This window comes from Camelus dromedarius, chromosome 15, assembly GCF_036321535.1.
Source record: "Camelus dromedarius isolate mCamDro1 chromosome 15, mCamDro1.pat, whole genome shotgun sequence".
In the NCBI taxonomy this organism is placed as follows: domain Eukaryota; kingdom Metazoa; phylum Chordata; class Mammalia; order Artiodactyla; family Camelidae; genus Camelus; species Camelus dromedarius.
Window position 1 is genome coordinate 30940628 of NC_087450.1, and position 20381 is coordinate 30961008.

At 44.1% G+C, this 20381-nt stretch overlaps 1 protein-coding gene across 4 annotated transcripts in view; it reads right to left on the bottom strand.

The window, feature by feature from the left end:
* Window positions 1-14168: 14168 nt before the first annotated feature.
* Window positions 14169-20381, bottom strand: part of PRKCE (protein kinase C epsilon) — a 472047-nt gene continuing 465834 nt past the window's right edge. For 3 of the 4 annotated variants that reach the window (XM_064494525.1, XM_010997167.3, XM_031466941.2), the window contains one exon: window positions 14169-17452. In XM_064494525.1, coding sequence (XP_064350595.1) covers window positions 17306-17452 — 147 coding nt within the window. In that variant the 3' untranslated portion in view covers window positions 14169-17305. Of the gene's footprint in view, window positions 17453-18699; window positions 19322-20381 lie in introns of those variants that run through there. The other variant, XM_031466942.2, reaches the window with a different exon arrangement.

Below are 20381 nucleotides of genomic sequence, written 5' to 3' on the forward strand. Positions count from 1 at the left end.
TTGATTGATGGTTTGTCTTGGGTATAAAATTCTATGTTTAAATATTTTTAATAGAATCTTAAAAACACAACTTCATTATACTTTATCTTACAAACTTGACTTCGAGGATTATGAGGTCAGTCTGGTTCTAAATGTTTATATGTGACATATTTTTTCTTCTTTTCCAGAATCTTGTGAGATTTTCTCTTTGATGTTCAGTCTTCTGAAATTTCATGATATGCATTGGAGAGGGTCTATTTTAATACACTGCGCTACAAACTTGAAAAGCCCTGTCATCTAGAATCTCATGAGTTTCCCATCTAGAGAATTTTCTTCTATTATTTATTTGATTTTTTCTGCCCCTTCGCATTGATCATCATCTCTTAGTATTCATGCTCTTGTGCAGTCCCTCCAAAATTGAAAGGTGTGACCTGTGTGACCTGCTGGATATTGTAGAAGCGATGATGGACGATAATCAAAGCCAGTCCTAAAAGACATTTCAGCCTTTTCCTTGGTCTCTTGCATCACTTGCTTGGGGAAAACCAGCTGTCATCTCAAGAAGACACTCAAGCTACCCTTTGGAGAGGTTCATATGGTGAGGACCTGAAATATTCCACCAACAAAGACCAAAAACTTGCTTAGCCTATCAGTGATCTACCTTGGAAGCAGATGCTCCAGTTATAGTCAAATCTTAAGAAAACTGCAGCCCTGGCCAACATTCCTCTGAATCTCATGAGAAACCCAGAGCCAGAACCATCCAGCTCCTGAACTCATGGCCACATAGACTACATAGTCTTCATTAATGGGATAAAGTTTGAAAAGTCTCTGTATTAGACATCTATTGTTTTGCTTGTTCAGCATTTTTTCTTCTGGTGAAAGAATATCTCTTCTCCTCTGGGGAATTATCTGTATGGGCTGCAGGGCCTTCCCTCTCCCCTGACCACAGCTCAAAAGATGAGCCAGATCTGATCAATGAGACTCATCACCAGGGTTTTGCTAGAACTAACGCATAGTGAATGATTCCTCAACCCATAGAATGTAAAAGCTTGGAGCTGCTGGTATCCATCCCAAACTGTGTGGAGACAGCCTGCTTGAAAATGAAGTCAATAGAACAAAGCAGAGCCAGCAGAGAGACAATGTTTTGCTGAACTGCTGGAGGTGTGGAATCTAGCCATGAACTAATGTTGTATCATCCCTCAAACCTCCCAGTTACCTGAACCAATACATTTCCTCTTGTTTAAAAAAAATAGAAGACGGTGCGTGTCTTTGCAGTGCTGTAGCTGCCTCTTTCCTGCCTCACTTGTTAAGTAGTTTTCTTTGGAATCATAACTGGATGTTTATTTTTAACAAATATTTCTCTGCATCTATTGAAATTTTTTATGAGTTTGGCTTGTCATTATTAATATGATTAATTATACTGATTGATTTTGTAATGTTAGTTAGTGGTTTTTAACCATGGACAGTTCTGTAGAAACATTTGGCAATGTCTTGGGACATTTTTGCTTGTCAGAAATGGGGGTGGTGCTGCTGCTAGAATCTAGTGACTACAGGCCAGTGATACAGCTAAATATTCTGCAGTGAACAGAATAGTTCCCCACAATGAAGAATCACCCAGCCCCAAACGTCAGTAGTGCCCAGGCTGAGAAACTCTGTGTTAAATCCACCTCATATTATGAGTATAAACCAAACTGTTTGATGTATTTATTTGATATATGATATATATCATATACACACACACACACACACACATATATATATATGTTTGCTTTTGTTATTTTGTGCAGGACTTTTGCATCTGTATTTCTTGAGTGAGATGGGCCTGTATTATTTTTTTTCCAACTCTGTTTATTCTGATATCAAGATTTTGTTAGTCTCACAAAATAAGACAGGGAGTATATATATCCTTCCTGTTTTTTTGAAGTTTGTATAAGATTGCAATTATTTGTTCCTTAGACGTTAGGTAGAACTCACTGGTAACACCCTCAGTTTGGAGTCCTCTCTGTGGAAAGATTTTAAACTGCTCATTCAGTTTATTTGATAGCTATATGATTGTTCAGGATTTCCATTTTTCTTATGACAGTTTAATAAAGCTGTTTTTCTCTAGGTATTTATTTCATATAATTTTCAAATGTAGTGAAAAAAATTTCAAAATATAACTTTATTACCTCTATAATTTCTACAGAATATGTAATGTGCCTTTTAAAATTCATAATATTTGTTATGTATGCTTTTTTTTCCTTTATTCTTGATTGGTCTAGCTAGAGGTTTATCAAATTTATTAGTCTTTCCAAAGAACCACTTTCAAGTTTTTAATTCTTCTCTTTTGCATGTTTGTTTTTTATTTCATTCATTCCTGCTCTGATCCTTATTCTTTTTCCCTTCTACTTTTATTGTCTTATTTTGTTATTCTTTTCCTGACTTCTTGAGATAAGCAGCCTATTTCTGTTGTCTGTTGTTGCTGTAAATTTTCACTTTCTTGTTTCCTTGTACAGCTGGTTTTTTATTAAAAACTGGTAGGCTGGATCTAAAATTTTTTTGAGGAATAGTTTTACACCCAGAATGATGCTAGCTTCCTCTGCAGTGGATCTTTGCTTGCTTCTGCCAGGTTCCTACATGTTCCTCCTGTCTAGGACCACCTTAATCCAAGTTAAAGACTTTAAGATATGCTAACCGCCAGATGATGGGAAGGAGGGCTGCAAGTTGGTGCCAGAGCTGGTTTATTTCTGGTTTATTTCACCCTGAAGATACAGTGAGGAGTGATTTCACCAGAGTTCCTGATAACCTCTGATAAGCTCTTGGCTCTGACTTTTGTTCCCTTCACGAGTCAACTAGGAGTTCAGTTTGTCTTTATAGCTGTTTACCCAGGTATAGTATCTCAAGGCAAACAGGGCTTCAAGTGGCTTGTCTTAACTCTCTGGGTTGTCCTTGTCTCCCAACAATTCAGTATTTGTCAAGTTCTTTGATGTTTCTAAGATGATATTTAAAAAAAAATTATCTTGCTTCTTCAGCTATTCTCAGCAGGAGGGTAGGCTGGAGATACTTGCTCCAGCATGATCAGAGGGGAACTCTTATACTTTGTGATTTGTAAGCTTCATGAATGCCTCATCTATTAAAAAAGAAAACTTTAAAAAATAGAGATTCCACTTCTGGTTTCCCATTCTGCATGTAAGGAGTTTGGAAATTGCCACTCAATTCTAACAACAAGTAAACAGCAGAACAAACTGAAAAATCAATTCTTCTTGGATTCACAAGATAGGTGAGGACACAGGGCTGCCCAATGCCCACAGATTAGAGTGACAGACAGGTAAATACAGGGAATCTCTTCTTCCCAGAGTAGAGAGTCATGGATGGAAACCATAATGAGAACCAATGCTGGGGTGGAAAAGCCTGAACTGTAATTGAGAAATTACTGGAGGCTCAGTGCAGACAACTTTGAGGGTTAAAAAATCCAAGGGGACTCAGCCATGAAGTAATCTCAGACTTTTGTAAATTTTACCTCCAGGAACTTGACCAGGTTTTCATAGTAAATATCAGAGAAAAATAATATAGATTAGAATTTCTTATCTATATAAAGAAAGTAGAATACTGAAGAAGGAATAAGTGAAAGTAATATAAAAATTTTTATCTTTCTTATTCTTAATAGAACTAACAGATAAAACTGTTCAAAATCAAATCAAATACATATATATATATATATATATATACATATGTATATTCATTATACTTACATATAAGTGAAATGAATAACAGCAATGATATAAGGGATGAGAAGGAGAAAACAGGACATTTTTGTTATAGTCTGGTTCTCATACTACCTGTGAAGCGGTAGTGTTATTTAGAAGTGGACTTAGATTAGCTGTAAATGTATATTGCAAACTCTAGGGCAACCACTAAAAAAAATCACACACACACACACACACACACACACACACACAAGGTTATGCTAAAAAAGGAAATAAAATAAAATAAAATAATATAAAATGCTCAATTACAAGCACAAAAAACAGAAAATGAATAGAAGGCAAAGATAGGGACAAAGAACAAAGGAAACAAATAGAAAACAGTAGCAAATATGGTAGCTATTAATCCTACTATATCAACAGTCACTAGGAACATTAATGATCTAAATGCACCAGTTAAAAGACAGAGATTGTCAGAGTGGATCAAAAAAAACAAGACTCAACTATATTTTTGTTTAAAAGAAAGCCTTGTAAAATGAAAAGACATAAATAGATTAATAATAAATGAATGGAGAAAAGTATACCATGCTAACACTAATCAAAAGCAAGCAGGAATAGTTACATTAAGTTAGACAGAGCGTACTTCAAAGCAGGGAAAGTTATCAGGGATAAAGAGGTACATTACATAATGATAAAGGGGTCACTCTCCAAGAAAATATAACAATCCTTAATGTGCATGCACCTAAAAACAGAGCAACAAACTATGTAAGGCAAAAATTAATAGAACTGCAAAGAGAAATGGGAGAATCCTCTACACTAGTTGAAGATTTTGACACCTGTCTATCAGAAATGGACATACCCAGCAGGCAGAAAATCAGTAAGAATGTAGGTGAATTCAACAACACTACCACTCAACTGGATATAATGGCCATCTATAGACTACTTTATCCAACAACAGAACACATTCTTCTCAAGCCCACATGGAACATCTGCCAAGACAGACCAGATTCTGCACCATGAAGCACAACTTGACAAGTTTAAAAGAACAGAAATCATACAATGAATGCTCTCAAACTACAATGGAATTAAACTATAAATCGATTATAGAAAGATAACTGGAAAATCTCCAAATATGTAGAGATTAAATAACACATTTTTGAATAACACGAGTCAAAGAAAAAATCTTGAGAGAAATTTTAAAATATTTTTAACTAAATAAAAATGAAAACCCAGATATCAAATTTGTGGGATGCAGTGAAAGTATCGCATTCAGGGCAATTTATTGAATGCATATATTAGAAAGAACAGGGAATGCTAAGAACGTTGAACACTTTGAATAAACTCGTAGAATAATATAAATGGCAATAACTGATTCCTGAAGAAAAATTTTAAATAAATAAATAAACCAATGAAACTAAAAGAAGGTGAACCAGTAACCAAAGCCTCCTTCTCTCAAAAGACACCAGGCCCAGATAGCTTTATAAGGACCAATGCATAGAAAAACATACAATTTGTTTCAGATACAGAAAGAGAAAAAAAGCTATCCAATTTATTTTACCAAGTACATTAGTCAGATATTGCTGATAGTGCCATGAAACAAATAACACCTCAAATCTCAGTGATTTGCAATTATTTCTTACTTTTTTGTCTATGGTCACCATACACCATATAGTTATATCAGTCAATATAGAAAACATATTAATGAAATCCAACACTCACTACTGACAAAACAAACAAACCAGGCCTCATAGCAAACTGATAGTAGAAAGTAACATGAAAAGAGACAGCTTTCAAAAACCTATAGCAATCATTATACTTAATGTGGACGCTATAGATTTCTAGTTAAACCAGGAGCAAATCAAGAGTGTCCCTTCTACTCTTTCAGGTTCTGGGGCTTGTCTAAGAATGACACTGACATAAGACACATTAACTGGAGGAAAAAAACACAATTTTAATTATACTAGTACCTAAAACAGGAGCCCCACAAAAATATAGGACTCAAAAGGCACAGGCAATTGTAGATCATCCTGAGCCAAGGAAAGGGACAGGGGCCTGGGGCTTCTGTGGGGAGGAGGCAGACCGGGAAGGTGAGAGGGGGAAATGTTAAGGAATGCTGAGTTTGCCCTGCTCTGCAGTCTCTTAGGTAGAAAAAGTTACCTCTGGTAGAATCTCTCCTCTGAATACTGAGAGGGGACACCCCCACAAATGGAGATTTCCTTTACAAATGTAAACTTCCCTATAACAGGGCAACTTCTGATTTTAGAGCTTCTCCTGTGTCTACAATTTCTCAAAATAATCAGCCCCCAAAGATCTTCGTGCCCAAGAGGTATATTTGGGGTGGCCGATTCTGCCCCCCGTCATGCCTCCTCCCCTCCACTCCCCCTCGCTCTGAACATCTACAAATAAACTGGGGGTTTAGAAGGATTAGTTTATCTTGATATGAAGAGGAGCTGATTCCCCAGGCCCAATTTTCCTGGGAGGGTTTAACTCCAGCCAAGCACCTAGCCCTGGCAGGATATTTTCTCCACCTCTCAGAGGGGACTGCATTGCCTCTCTGGGCAAAATAAAAAGGCAGAATAAAGAATTAAAATATTAAAAAAAAAACCTAACTTAAAAAGAGAAGTCCAAGAACAACAGGAAGCTGATCAGGAAGTTCCCACAGAAGATGAAAATATTTGAGAGTTGTGCTGAGAGCAGAGGCTGAGGGCAGAGGGCATTTCAGGGATACACAGCCATGGTGGTGGTGGTGGTGCCACCCAACCCTCTATCACTCCTTCTCCTTTTGCAACGTGGCCCTGCCCACTCCCAGGAGCCCCAGGCACACCTGCACTTAAACAGGCACATGAGCATTATTCTATTTCCATGACCTATCATTTAGGTTAACACACAGCCAGCCAGAATCTGACTTTGTCTTCCCAACCAGTGAAAAGTCTTCTATCTGAATTACCACATATTCATACAGGCCCATCTGTTTGTTCCAAAGTTCCCGGACTGCTGGTGTCACAGCTCGTTTTACAGATGGAAAAGCCGGAGCAGGAAGAAGAATCAATGGTATCCAATCAGGGCCCCACTGTCTCTGGTCTGTGGTGGAACCAGGAAACCAATGTTCAAACAGAGGAGGGATTCCCTGTACCCTCATCTACCACACAGAAGTAAAAGTGCTCCATCTCTTACACCCTCCTGAATCTGCCTTTCCCATTCCCAAGAGTAACATCAACCCAGCAACGATGTCTCACATCCCAGACACTTAGGGTGGCCCAGACCTCCACTGCCAACATGCACCATTGAGGGTGGAACCTTAGACACCATCTAGGCACATCAGCCTGCGGCAGAGGAATGCGGAAGACCCTGGCCTGGTGATGTGACCAACCCAAGGTCACCCAGCAAGTTGGAGACAGCACTAGGGCTTCAGACAAGGCTTCTCCTTTCCTTCCCCTGCCACTCACAGTCTGGTTAGAGCAGCACGCCTGGGGCCTGCCCCCTCCCGCAGGCCGTGGGGTCTGTGAGGACTGAGCTGGGCTCAGAGCACCTGGTCCTCCGGAGAAGCCTGGAGGTGGCAATTATGAATGGATGAGGAGGCAGGCAAGCATTTGAGTCTGGTCTGTGGCCAGGCTTAGAAAGCTTGTGTTAAAGGTTAGTTTCTGAGAAGATCAAGGTTAAAGGGTGAGCCTGGAGCCAGGATGGGGAAGTCAACCATAGGAAAGGGCTAGCAAGTCGGGCTTTGTTGGGGGTCAGCCAAGGTCTGACGGGGTTTAGAGGTCAATCCGGCCCAGATGAGACGTCAGCCTTTGGATAGGGTGAGGTCTCCATCTATGGTCAGTATTTGCTCCTTGCAAAGCTAGTCAGCCTCTGTGGGGCTTCATGGTCCATCCCTGGAACCCTGAGCTCTCTCGCCAAGTCCGGAATGTTCAGTGTCCTGAGGAGGGGATGAAGTCAGCTCTGGCTCCAGGAGCACAGAGGCTCATGAGTGGCACCAAGGATCGCACTCTTGGGGCTGGGGGTTGGGGTGACCTTGCTTCTAGGGCGTCATCCTCAGCAGCTGGCCTGGGACACAGACCCTGCATGAAGACACAGGGACTAAAAAGACTTCAGACCCTTGGAGGCATTTCCTGTTTTCCAGTGAACTGAAAACCCGGCTTCCTGCTTAGAACAGTCCATAGGGATGGTTTCTTTTTTTGGTGGTGGGAGGGGTGTCTGAGGGTGGAGGATGCAGGGTTTGCTGGGCTTAAGGACCAGCTCTCAGGGCCCTGCTGGGAGATGGCACAGGGAGAAGGGTGGGAAAGGAGACTAAGAGTCCTGGGATGCCTCTGCCCTGTTTCCTGGCTGTGCCTTCCTGAACACTCCCATTTAAAGCCTTTACAGAGAGCAACACAGTCTAATTCCATCCAACAATCATATCATTTCACATGGAGGTGAAATTTCTCTGGAAAGAGAAAGCAAAATAGCATGCAGGACCTGTGTTTGGACAATGACTAGAAGCCTGGTGGGAAAACTTGGGTCTCTGGTCCTAACTGGATGCAGATATAAATCACAAGCATGCATCTGCCAGGGGTTGCCTGCGTGGCTTAGAGAATTTCCTGACCTCAAAGCCCTCATTTCTCAAACAGGGCACTTGATAACCACCTCTCCGGTGGAATAGTTTCTGGCCAGCCTGTGGCAGGCTCATCGGAGGTCAATCTCCTTCCCCTCAACTGAGCACAGAGGGCAAGGGGTACCTGGGTAAGAGAACAGAGGAGGCACATCTGTCCCCAAGACAGCCTAATCAGCTCCCCTTCTGCCAAGAAAATGCTCCCAGTTGCTACTGCACCTAGGACTCCTCCCCAGACCCTTCCCTCCACCCACTCCCGCCCTCTCCAGGCACATCCCAGTCTCCCTAGCAACTCACCCAGCTCTCTTACTCCTTGGTAGTGATCTGGGGATTTGAGAGAACAGACTCTCCTGCTCAGCCCCGCCCACCTTGCCTGCGGCCTGCTGGTATTTATCCTCACTAGGCTAGATTCTATTTGTTCTTCTTCCCCTGCCTGGGATCACCCCAGAGCCCCCTATCCCATCCCAACAGCCACATGAGATACACAATAAACACCCCCTTGCACAGCTGCCATGGGTGGAGTGGAAAGACGGAGCCATTTAAGGAAGGATATTAGCAGGAACCACGATTTTTAAGGAGGTACTGACCAGGTTGTGGCACTCTTGATCCCAACCCCAGCTCTGGAGGGGGAACTGCTAAGTGGGAGGGCTAGGAGGGAGGATGGGGAGGGGCCGCCAGGTCCAGCTCTTGCTCTGACTTCATCAAGTGTGTTTTATGTCACTACTCTTCGCCTCTTAGAACAGTGCCTACCAGGATAGGCCCTCAGGAGGGGGACCTCCTTAGAGCAGCTGAAGTGCATGGAGGCAGAGTCATTGGCTCACGTCACCAGGCAGGACAGGGACCTCGCTGAGGCCCACAGCTCACGTGAGCGGCACACAACCTCCCACTGGCCACGGTCCCTCCTCCCTCCTAGTCCTTCTCTTTTAGGGGTCTCTCTCCTCCCGTTCTCCCTCCTGCTCTCTAAGTCCAAACCTGGACTTCAGGTTGCTACAATGGTGTCTTGTCAAGGGACCAGGCTAGATCATATTTTATTTAACAATAGCTTGATTTATTTTCATTCTTAAAATTTTTTTTGATGGGGGGAGGTAATTAAGTTTATTTATTAATTTATTTCAAATGGAGATTCTGGGGATTGAATCCATGACCTTGTGCATGCGAAGCATGTGCTCTATCACTGAGCTATACCCTACCCCTCAACAATAGCCTGATTTATAACAAAAACTATTTAGTCCTCTGGTCTGTTCTGGACTTCCATCTGTATCCTTGCTTCAAATCTTAGGGGTGGCCTGGATCTTCTAACACGTTCTATAATTCACTTAATGGTCATGTTTATCACTTATCGTCTGTCAATATCCTACCCCCACGTAAGTTCTATAAGGGTACAGATTTTTGTCTGTTTTGCTTACTGATGTCTATAGATGAGTGGCTGGCAGGCAGTTGGAACTCTGTAAACATTTGTGGAATACATTTATAGAATAAATGAGTGAATGAATGGTTCTGTCATCTGTCCTGTGTGTAAAAAACTCTCTGTCCTGCCTGAAGAGCATCTACTGGGTCTGAGAGTTGGGGCAACTTACTTTATTTGTAGAATGGGCATAAGAATAAAACAGTTCTATGGGGTTATAAAGACTAAATGAGTTAGGTAATTTCTGAGCCTCAGTTTCCTCATCTATAAAATGGGGATAACCGGAGTATTTATTCCATGAGATTTTTGTGAGGTTTTAAATAAATAACTTACGTGAAGTACTTAGCATGTCTGGTGTAACAAAGAAGAGAATAACTTGAATGCCTAATAACTGAAAGGAGGATGCACGAAGGGGAAGATTCTACAATCGGTGCCCAGAAAGGGACTTTTCAGAGCCTCTCACAATAACCAAAGGCAGCCACCCACTCCACAGTGCACAAGGCCTGAGAAGCAGTGATGTTTGCAATAGTTTACTTGGTATTTGGGTCCTAGGACTGAGGCTGGCCTGATCTCCACCTTTAGGTAGCATCTACCTGATGGGGAGAGAGCAGGCAGTGAAAGCTGAACCCCACATCCTACACAAAGACAAGGGTGCCTTTACTGAAGGGGACAGCTGGGCTCTCTCAGTGACTGTACATCCTGTGTAGACCATCACACTGCTTTAAAGGACTCCCAGTCTCCTGCTGAGAAATGGAGAGAGGGCTCCTGCAGCACTGCCCAGAAACTCAGCCCTTCCATGCCTCCCACAGCTGAGTGGCCGTCCAGAAGGCTCTTCTGTGTCCTTTGCCTACCCATGTCCTCCTCCTTCAATGCCTTCTCACTACTGCCTCCTCCAGGAAGCCTACCTGGATAACTCAAACCTAACCCCTTTCTCTGGTCTTCCTGGGCCTCATCTGCAGGGCTTTGTCCCTCCTGTCTGCCTTACGCTGCTCTTCTGCATCAGACCTGTTCTCTTTTCCTGCTGGTTGTTAGTTTGAGGGAAGGGACCTTGCCTTTGCAGCTTGTGTGCCCTTCTTGCCCTAGAGAGAATCCTTCATGGGTGGGGTGTGTCAGGTGCCTCAGGAGTGCCGAGGGGCAGGACACTGGGAGGATGAGGGCAAACAAATCAGAGAGAGAAAAGAGGGGTGGCCCTTGTTTATACCAAGTCACTTTTCCCCAGGATACAGGCTGCACTCTGACCTAGGGGAGGGTGCCTTAGGGAGGAGGAAGAGTAGCAACAGTACCAAACACTGTGCTTTGGAAACTTTTATCTCACTGACATTTCAAAACAAGTCTTTGAAGAGTAAGTCTTATCGTTACCATTCTGTAAATGTGGAAACAGGTTTAGGAAGTTACAGTTATCTGCCCAAGGTGAAAGGGCTGAAGCCAACCCTTGCTTGGTGCAGACTCCCTAAGCCAATTTTGTGATGCCAACCCCTGGGTTCTTTCGGGTGGGTCTCAGTAGCTGACAAAGTGGGAAGCTCAACTGTTCCCTGACAACCTCACGGACCACATTCAGAGACATATACAGACATTTTATTAGCAATCAGGCACAGAAGAGTCTTGTGCCCATTCTCAAAGCTCCATGAAGTTCCAGCCATGTCTGTTTGGATGTTTCTGACAGTGTCTCGCAGGAAAGGTCCACCCAAGGCAAATGCCACTCTACTCCAGCCACAAGACCAGGCTGTCTATGAAGAGTAACACAGCCAGGATGCCTCCCACACAGCAGGGAGACACAGGCAGTTTACAGATCCAGCCAGGGTGCCATCCCTAAGGTTGAAAGACAAAGGCCATCCTAGATTGCAGGGATAATTTTTTACTGCCGTATAATACATATACAGAGACGTGCACAGATCATGAGGGGACGGCTCAATGACATCACAAAGTGAACGCACCTGCTTGCCAGTTCAGAAAACTAAACCAACCCCTTGAAAGCCCTTCCATGCTCCCTCCTAGTCACTGCCTCTCCTCCTAAGGCAACCACTAGCCTGATTTCTAACAGCACAGATCATCTATTTTGCATTTTATATAAGTAGAATCAAAGTCTGTACTCCTTTGTGCCTGGCTTCTTAAACTCAACGCGCAAAAACTCAAAGCGCCTTGTGAGGTTCATCTACATTGTGTGCAGTTGTAAATCACTCATTCTCAGGTCTACCTAGTGTTCCCTTGTGCAAATATCTCACAATTCATTTATCCAGTTGATACATTTTATGTTGGGTCAAGGTTATATATATTTGGCTTCAGAAGGTACTGTCAGAGTTTTTCAAAGTAGTTGTACGACTTTATATGCAAATCTGAAACACTGAAAATTCTGATTGCTCCACTTCCTTTTAGTAAAACTTGATAGGTTTGTCTTTTTGATTTAGTCATTTTGGTGGGTGTGAAGGGGTATCGCAGTTTAATTTAAATTTGTGTTTCTCTGATTACTAGGGAAATTAAAGGCTCTCCAGTTTCCGTATATCCTATTGTGTTTTGTTTTTCTTTTTAATGTGGAGATTTGTCTTAAAATATCTTTGCCAATCTACTTATCTCAAACACCACGACTGTTAGCTTTCTGACATCCTTTATGCTAATGAACAAGCTACTGGTTTCCTTAAGAATCCTTTTGTAGCATTCTTTATGCTAATAACAAAACCTCCAGGAGCTGATGGGAGATAAAAGAGAGCTGAAGCACTTGCAGTACCTTCTGAATAAACACTATTTATTCAATCAGCTGTATCCCTGGACGGTGTATTCCTGATTAGGACAGTGGATCATCCTTCAGGTCTAGCTTACAACCGACTGCACATGGTGTATCACTGTCTAGGCTGAAGAACTTTAAAGTGAAAAACAAACCTCGTGATGAGACTTCTGGCACCTTCTTTCCACTCCCTCTCTCTGCCACTGTAAATACAATGACAACACATGCCTTGTGGTTCAGTAATTTTATTGCATGGAGATCTTCAGGCTGCTGTTAACCCAAACACAGGACTGCACTCAGGTACAAGGAAATAGAGAAGGGCCAATCTTATCATAGATTCCCTCTGCAAGAAATCTGTTAGACCTGCCGTTTCTCAGTTCAGGGGCACAGCCACACAGACAGGCTTTCCTGAGCAGCTCTGGAGTCATCTCACCCTTGTGAGACCGGCGGCCACAACTTTCCTGGACTAGGCCTGGCAGTGCCTGGCTTTCTCTCCCAGAACATGACTGGGAGTTGGGGAAGAGCATCCAAACCAAGGACTCTGATCAGCAACTGACCTTTCTTACAGCATCAGTGTAACTCGTGGAGCACATAGATTTGAGAGGATGAATTTCCTCGTCTCCAGGACTTTAGAGCTGTCTCTTCTGGACCACTAGGCAAGGGAGGTGTAGACTGGTCATACTCATTCAGTGCAATGGTTGGAGATGTCTTCTGACCTTCCAAGAACGGTATCTTTTAATTCTGTTCTCTTGATTTTTATTTCAACTCATGATAAGACAGACATGCTGGTGGGAAGCTTGCTTCTCCCAGGGTGGTCACTTGCCTAGAAACAGCTGCCTGAATCAGAGGGGAAAATACGCGATAAATATAGCCATCTTCTAGGAGTGGGTCTGGAGTTCCACGCTCACATCTCCAGGTAGGCAGATGATGTTGCTGGCAGGGTAGGGGATTACTGAGGACCTTCAGGATGATACACCAAAGTCATCAGAGAGCTTATGAAGTGACATGAGGGATAAATGGGTGGCAAGTTAGGCCATCCCCTCACCTTCGGATGACAAATAGTAAAATCGCAACCATGTCCATAACTCTTAAGGAACAGGGAGTTCTAGTGAGTTGATTTCTGGTGTACTCAAGAGCCTACTTGTGAATTTCAAACATTCTTGAAAATTCTATGTTGGAGAAAGAAGAGCAGAAGCTGAGCAGGACCAGTGCAACACGAGTGGAGTGCCAGAGAGGAGCCTGGAGTCACCCTGATGAGCACAGACACTGGCTGAGCAAGGGGCCAGGGCACCAGCCAAGCATGGAGCCCCACTGGCCAGTCTGTGACCCACGTCCAGTCTGCAAGTGGCTCCCAGCCTCACAGGAGCTTCTTGGGCTACAAAGTCCTGAAGTTCTGAGCAGTTGGTCAGAAACTGAGTCCTGAAGAGGCTTGAATGGGTTGCAGGGAGATTCAGCATTTACTTCTCCAGGAAGATGAAAGTGAAGAGCTCCCTGGGTTGCTTGTCCATCTCCCAACACTCCAAGGCAGCCCCACGCCCAGGCAGCCCAGAGCTGTATCCAGTCTGCTCAGGCCCCCTCTTCACGCTCTGTGTGGCAGTCCTGAAGCACAGAGGCTGGGATGGGCAAGAGGATTATGCAAATATGGTCATTTGCACCCTTTGTGAATCTTCAAAGGAATGCTGAAATCACGTTTAGGTTTTGGAATTTGAACTCCCTAATGTACAAAAGGCAATATGCCTCATTAGTGCCACCTTGCCACTCAGTGAGGAGATGAAAATGCTCATTGAGACTGAGAAATATGATTTAACATCATTCTATTTATTAGGTTCTGAAACAATACACATTCACATCCTTTTGAATACAGTACATTTGGCACAATAATGTTTACAATGAAATAACACTAATGAATGGCAAGAGATTAAAATTACATCCAGAAAGGAAAAAAATGTACAAATAAAGCATCACAATACCCAAAAAAAAATCCCTAAAAGTGAATACCTTTTATATTTAGCCAGAATTATTTTGCACATAATTTAAAAAGAGGTAATGTTTTTAGCCTTCTTTTTTTTTTTTTAAAGCAAGAATGCATTGTTTTTTCACCTTTGGAGGAAAAATTGTTTCCACTTCACAAAGTCCATACTGAGAGAACACAGGAGAACAGCTATCCTTCATATATTTTTTGGCATTTTGTTTTGCACTCTTCCCTGCTTTTTTTTTTTTTTTCAGAGAGAAAGAGCTGGAAAGATTAGAAAGAATTGGCAAAAACGTAAGTGTGTCTGCTTCCAAACTCTTGTGAAAACTAAAAGGAAACAATGACTACTCAAGGAACACACAAGCTTTATTCTATAGACTACATGGGATTTGAATCTGCCTGTGTGAGAACTTGAGCTCCAGCTTCAAACAGGAGGCATCCTAGCCAGCCCAGCTCTGGGGGCTGAAAGGGGGCTCTCTGGGCCAGGCAAACCGCTGAGTGACTGCCTGGAGCTGCCAGGTGGAATGTATTATTATTTAACTTCCCAGCAAAAATGCCAGTTGTCCTGTAGGAAGGGCTCAACCCCTGCTGACATGGGAATACCACCCAGGCCTTGGGCAAGGCCATTTGGCATTGCAGTTAGAGCTTGCTTGGTTGTTCAAAGTTCAGCGTGGTGAAGGAAGCAGAGGAAAAACAGAGAGCAGCAGTGATGCACGAGTAAGATGGGCAGGATTTTCATGTCTTCCTAAAAAAATGAGATGATGCCACCATGAAGATGTTTCTGTGCTTGTACTCAACTCCAGAAGATAGTCTCTCCCCAGTCCATCAAGTTACCGAAGATAAATTAAATTAATCTACTGTTCTTCATCGCATCACTGGTGTGTCAAACACACAAATTGATACAGCATAACATTGGAAATTATCGTCAAAATGGATAATAATTACACCTGAGTCTTTAAAAAATAAAAACAAAAGAGAACTGCATGTCATCTTTAGTAACCAAGGCGATGACCAACCAGATGCGAATATGGACACCAACTCCCTATGGGCTCAAGCTAGTCACTGTCCAAACTTTGAAACCACCATCAAGAACATTCCTTTCTCTTCCTCATCTCTATCAGGGCACAACAGAACACAGGAGAACTATATGTGAGATTTAACATAGCTTAATATAGGTTTACATCTTTTAAAATAAACCAAAATGAAATCAACAAGAAATGCATCCCCCTCCCGCCCCCCCTAAAAAAGAGAGAAAGAAGGACAGAAACACACCTTATCTCTCGGTAACTTGAACCAATACACTATACAGAGTATTGCACCTGGACGTTATTATAATTATTCTTTCATAGACTAAAGGTTTATAATATGCCTGAACATGCAGCAGTTGATACCTCTAAATTCAATGAATTAATTCCACAGGCCTGGCAGCAAACACTATATACAAAAATCTCACATGTACAAAAGGCAAGAAGCTCCATCAGTGCCACTTTGCCACTCACAAGTATATGTATTTAGGGGCAGCTGGGGAATCCACGTGCAACAGTTGGAATGGATTCCATTCCCTGCTAAATCAGTTCAGTGAAATAGGTAACTGAATGACCTCCGGGAAACATACACACAAAGCCACAGAGAACCCTTGGAAATCAAAGAATGAATGTAACACTGTTAGCCTGCCTACAGGAGGTAACGTCACATCCATTAAATAGTGTCCACATGAGTTGCCACTGCATGTCACACAGAAACAAAACTCCCAGGGCATCTTGCCACACTGTCAGTTTTCTAATCACTTCCTCTTCGATTTCTCGACGCCCTCTGCATCACCCATGTTTAGCCTCATTCTGCTTGTTCCCAAAGCCGATGTTTCATATTTAACTGTACACATTTCACGTTTAAAAACCACAACACAGTAGTACTAACATTTTGTACAAGTGCGCAAAAATCACACACTGCTGCAGGAAATAGAGTTTATGCTGGGAACTTAGGACTGAACTGGAAAGAGAATTTGCAAGCCACGTTTTGTGAGAACCCCAGGTCTGGGCCACCAAAGCAGTGGCCTTGGAGTTCAGGCAGAACTTGAATAACCAAGAGCACTGCTTGTTTCCTTTTCTCTCAGTTCACATAGCCCCCGTGTGCCACTAAAGCATTAATAGCATAAACCTTAGACAATTGGTTTCTCATTGTATATTAGCCCTTTGAGATCTACTTGTATTAACACTGGAATTTATATCTTTTGGCCAATTCGAAAGGAATTCTGATGATATACTTTTCAAATGTTAACAGAGTTCAAAATCAAATTTCTTTTTCTACAGAGAGCGATTTCTTCCACGAGATACATGCTCATACAACTTTGGCATGCCCCAAAGCTAAAACCAAAGAAAGCAAGACTTAGCCATTCCAGAGCAAACCAACACAGGTAGCCAACTTGTGTGTCTCCCAGCCTCTCTCCTTCAGAGGCACGCCTTGAGGGCACCCACCCTTGCACTGAAGAAGCACCAGTCTCTTCTCCTGGATAGAAGGGCAGAGAGGTGGCAGGCAGGGGTCCGGGAGGGATGAGAAGAGTTGTTAGGACTCTTATGTTCAATAGCAGAGCCAGAGTCTTCCTGTTTGCTTTCTCTCTCTCTCTCTCTCTTCTTTGTAGTAAAAGAACTGAAGTTGCTTCACTGCCAGCAGCCCCGAGGAGTGAAGCCCGGCTTGCCAAAAAACCAGACTCAGCAGTGGGTCCAGCTAACTGCTGACCTCGTGCGATTCTGTGTTACTGGTGAAATGAGAACCAAGAGTGCGTTCTGGTCACCAGTGGGAGGAGGGAGGAGCTGGCCTGGGGTGAGGGAATGCAATAAATAGAGGTGGACAAGGGACTGGGGCTCCGGGGAGGAGAAGTAGTTCAAGACCTCTGAGCCTCGGGAAAATAGGAATCTTCCTGGTACTCCTTGCAGCATCACTAAACTCCCTCTGGAGTGGCTTCTCAGGGCATCAGGTCTTCACCAAAGTAGGAGAAGCCTTTGAATTCCTCCTGGTTGATCTGCTTCACAATCGCTTCATCCACGAGCGTGAGTACCGGCTCTTCCCGGGTAAAGTCTTGGTCAAAATTATTGACGTCTCTTTTGGTTTTCTGTGGGAAGACAAGAGAAAGCACTGACTCCAGACCGACCTTCCTCCCCAGAGCCCCCCACAGGGAGTGGGCATCGCGCTGACCAGCCTTTCGCCAAAGCAGACCTCTAGCTACTGAGAGCAGACATAGAGCTGTTCCAATGAAGTAACGATGAATGGCCCCAGGACCAGGAGGTGACAGAGGACTTGGAGAGGAAGAATGAGTCCAGGTGAGAAGGAAAAAGGGGTGAGAGGTATGACGGAAAAGCAGGGAAGTGGGATTCCCATAGACTGTGTGTGTGTGCGTGTGTGTGTACAGTGGGATGCAAAGCTCCTATCTCATACTCCCCCTTCCAGCATCTGCTCTAGCCCTCTGGCTCCACTGAGACCACCCTCCTTGTGATCCAGAGAATGAACTTGAATCCCTCTCCCACCAAGTCTCCAGTGATCTTTCTTCACTACACGTGGACCCCTATAACCTTGCCACGCCTGCTCCAGACAACATCTTCTCCATAAGTTGGAGGATGCACAGGGGGGTGGAAAGCTGTTCTGGGGAGCCTGCCTTGGTCCCCACCTATCACCATGAACCCTATTTAATGCTCTCACATTATGTCTATTATTATTATACTCAACACGCTGACTTGCAGTGAATTGTTATGCTTTTGTCTCAACCATGAGCTCCTTAAAGGCAGGTGCCTTTTCTGACTCAGCCCTGGGCTCCCAGCAGTCCCCTGCAATAAGTGTCTTCTGAATGAATGAACACATCAGTAAGCCCACTGCTGACCCCTCGGCTCAGAAGGACCCATGCCCAGTTGGAGGTTCAAGTAGCCAAAATCGGGCTTATGGTCTGTGGTAGGGTGGACGGCAGCAAGCAAACAAATCCTGGATTTTGGAGAAAAGCAGGAAATGTGAATAATGCGCTCTGCCTTTAGGGGCTCACTGCTGTATTCCTGTCTAGAACACACTGCAATGGATAGAAAAACTTCCAGGGAGAAGTTGAGGCCTGGCTGAGACTTGAAGAGTGAGTTACATTCATGTTGGCAGAGGAAGGTATCCCTGCAGAGAAAGATGGGACAGAGGCAGAGGGGCAGGAACACAAAAGATGTATACACAGGACAATGAGTTGGCCAAGCTGCCTGGGACAGAGTCCAGTGTGAGGATGCAGGAGATAACGGGGGGAGCCCGACAGAGAGGCCTTCAGGACCAGGCCCCCTCTCCCCCACAGTCCACAGCACAATGCAGAGAAGATGGAAGACACTCTGGCAATACCTTTTCAGACACTGATTCATTGGTGTTATCCAGGGTCAGCACCCTGGAGGACGGAATAACTCTCGTGGAAAGATCAGCATTGTTATTTGTATGAGAACTATTATTAATATATGCTTTGTCCTACGGAAATCAGTAACTTAAAGATGTTAACAAGCAGTCTGTGCAAAAAGTGGTTCTGAGACAAAGCTATGTTTTATACCCTGTTCTTGGAGCTTTGTCATGTGCTTGGCAAATTAAAGGCTCCGAGACGTCCTAGAGTCCAGAAACCTGGTTCACGTTGTTAAAGCCAGCCTTCCTCAAACTTGACATAAAACTTTTTTTTTCCTTTTTTTTTTTTTTTTCCTGAATAGCCTTTTAATATCCCTCCTGGGAGCAAAGTTCTGTAGAACATGGTTTGGGATGTGCTGCTTCGTAAGTCACAAAACATCTTCACGTTCATTTGTTTATTGATTCTTGGAACAGGCAGGTGTTATTATCCTGATTTTACAGATGTGGAAACTGTGGTTCAAAGAGGTTTGGCGACTTGCCCAGAGTCACCCAGTGAGTTCAGAGCAGAGCCGGACTCAACTCCAGCTCCCAGCATGATGCCTCCCGCGCAGTAGGACGTCTGGAAAGCTGGACACTGGAGAAGTGGGAAGACATGCAAGGGTCAAATTCAACCAGGAGACATTTAGGTCAAGCCGTTAGGCTAAAACAAAGCCAGAAGGGCTTGCCAGTAGGCCAGCATGGTGGGAGAGAGCTGTGGGTCGGGGAGAGTGGTAACATGGACGGGTGAGCTCGGCAGGAGAGTCTGTTTTCAAATTGCCCCAGACTGAGATCAGAACCAGACGAAAAGCACGGAGCGGAAATGAGCTAATCTTTCCCATCTTTCAGCACCCATTGGTCCTGCTTGGCGTCTTCTCTCTGGCTTTGAGTTGCATAGTTTGGTAGGTCTCAGAGACCTTGGATGGAAGACAGAAGGGAGACACAGAAAAGCCTGAGGGATGGAAACAGGACTTGCAGCAGAAGGATGTGAGTTTTGCCCCTTCAGATGGGAAAGCTAAGGAGCGGCTTAGTCATTTCTACAGGAGGGCTGGCCCCAGGCGAGAGGATGATCTGATCTCTGTCTCCAGTGTGTACAGAGCAAGAGGGAAAGGGGGGTCCTGTGTGGAGAGGGACTGCAGAGAGGAACAACAAAGCCCATCCCCCCAGTGATGCGGGCTGGACCTGGGAGGGCGGTAGCCTGGGGAAAGGTTGTGGGCACGCCTCCACTGAAGATCTCTATTGAAGGAGGGATGGGTTTGCCTTGATTAAGGGTGGGTTACAGAGTATGGGCTCGTGGTACTGGGGGAGGAGCAGGATGGGGAGAAGGCAGACGTGGCTTGGGGAGCACCGAGTATCATCCCAGAAGGTGACCAAAGGGCATCCCGGGTGTGGATGGGAGAAGTAGGGGACCAGGGGCAGAAGGGGTGGGAGGTGGTGACGAAGATTGGCAAGGAATGGAGCAGGAAGGAAACTCAACTTGCAACATCACCAATGGTGGGCCGTGCCCAGGCACTTTCAGGGGCAGGACCACCTCCTTCTGGGCTCCCTCTCACTGGTCACTAATGAGTGGGGCCCTGTGTATGGAGAACCTCAGGAAATTCGTAAAGCTCTGGCATCGGCTCCCCTGTTTACCTACTTGTGCTTCACCTTTAGGTCAT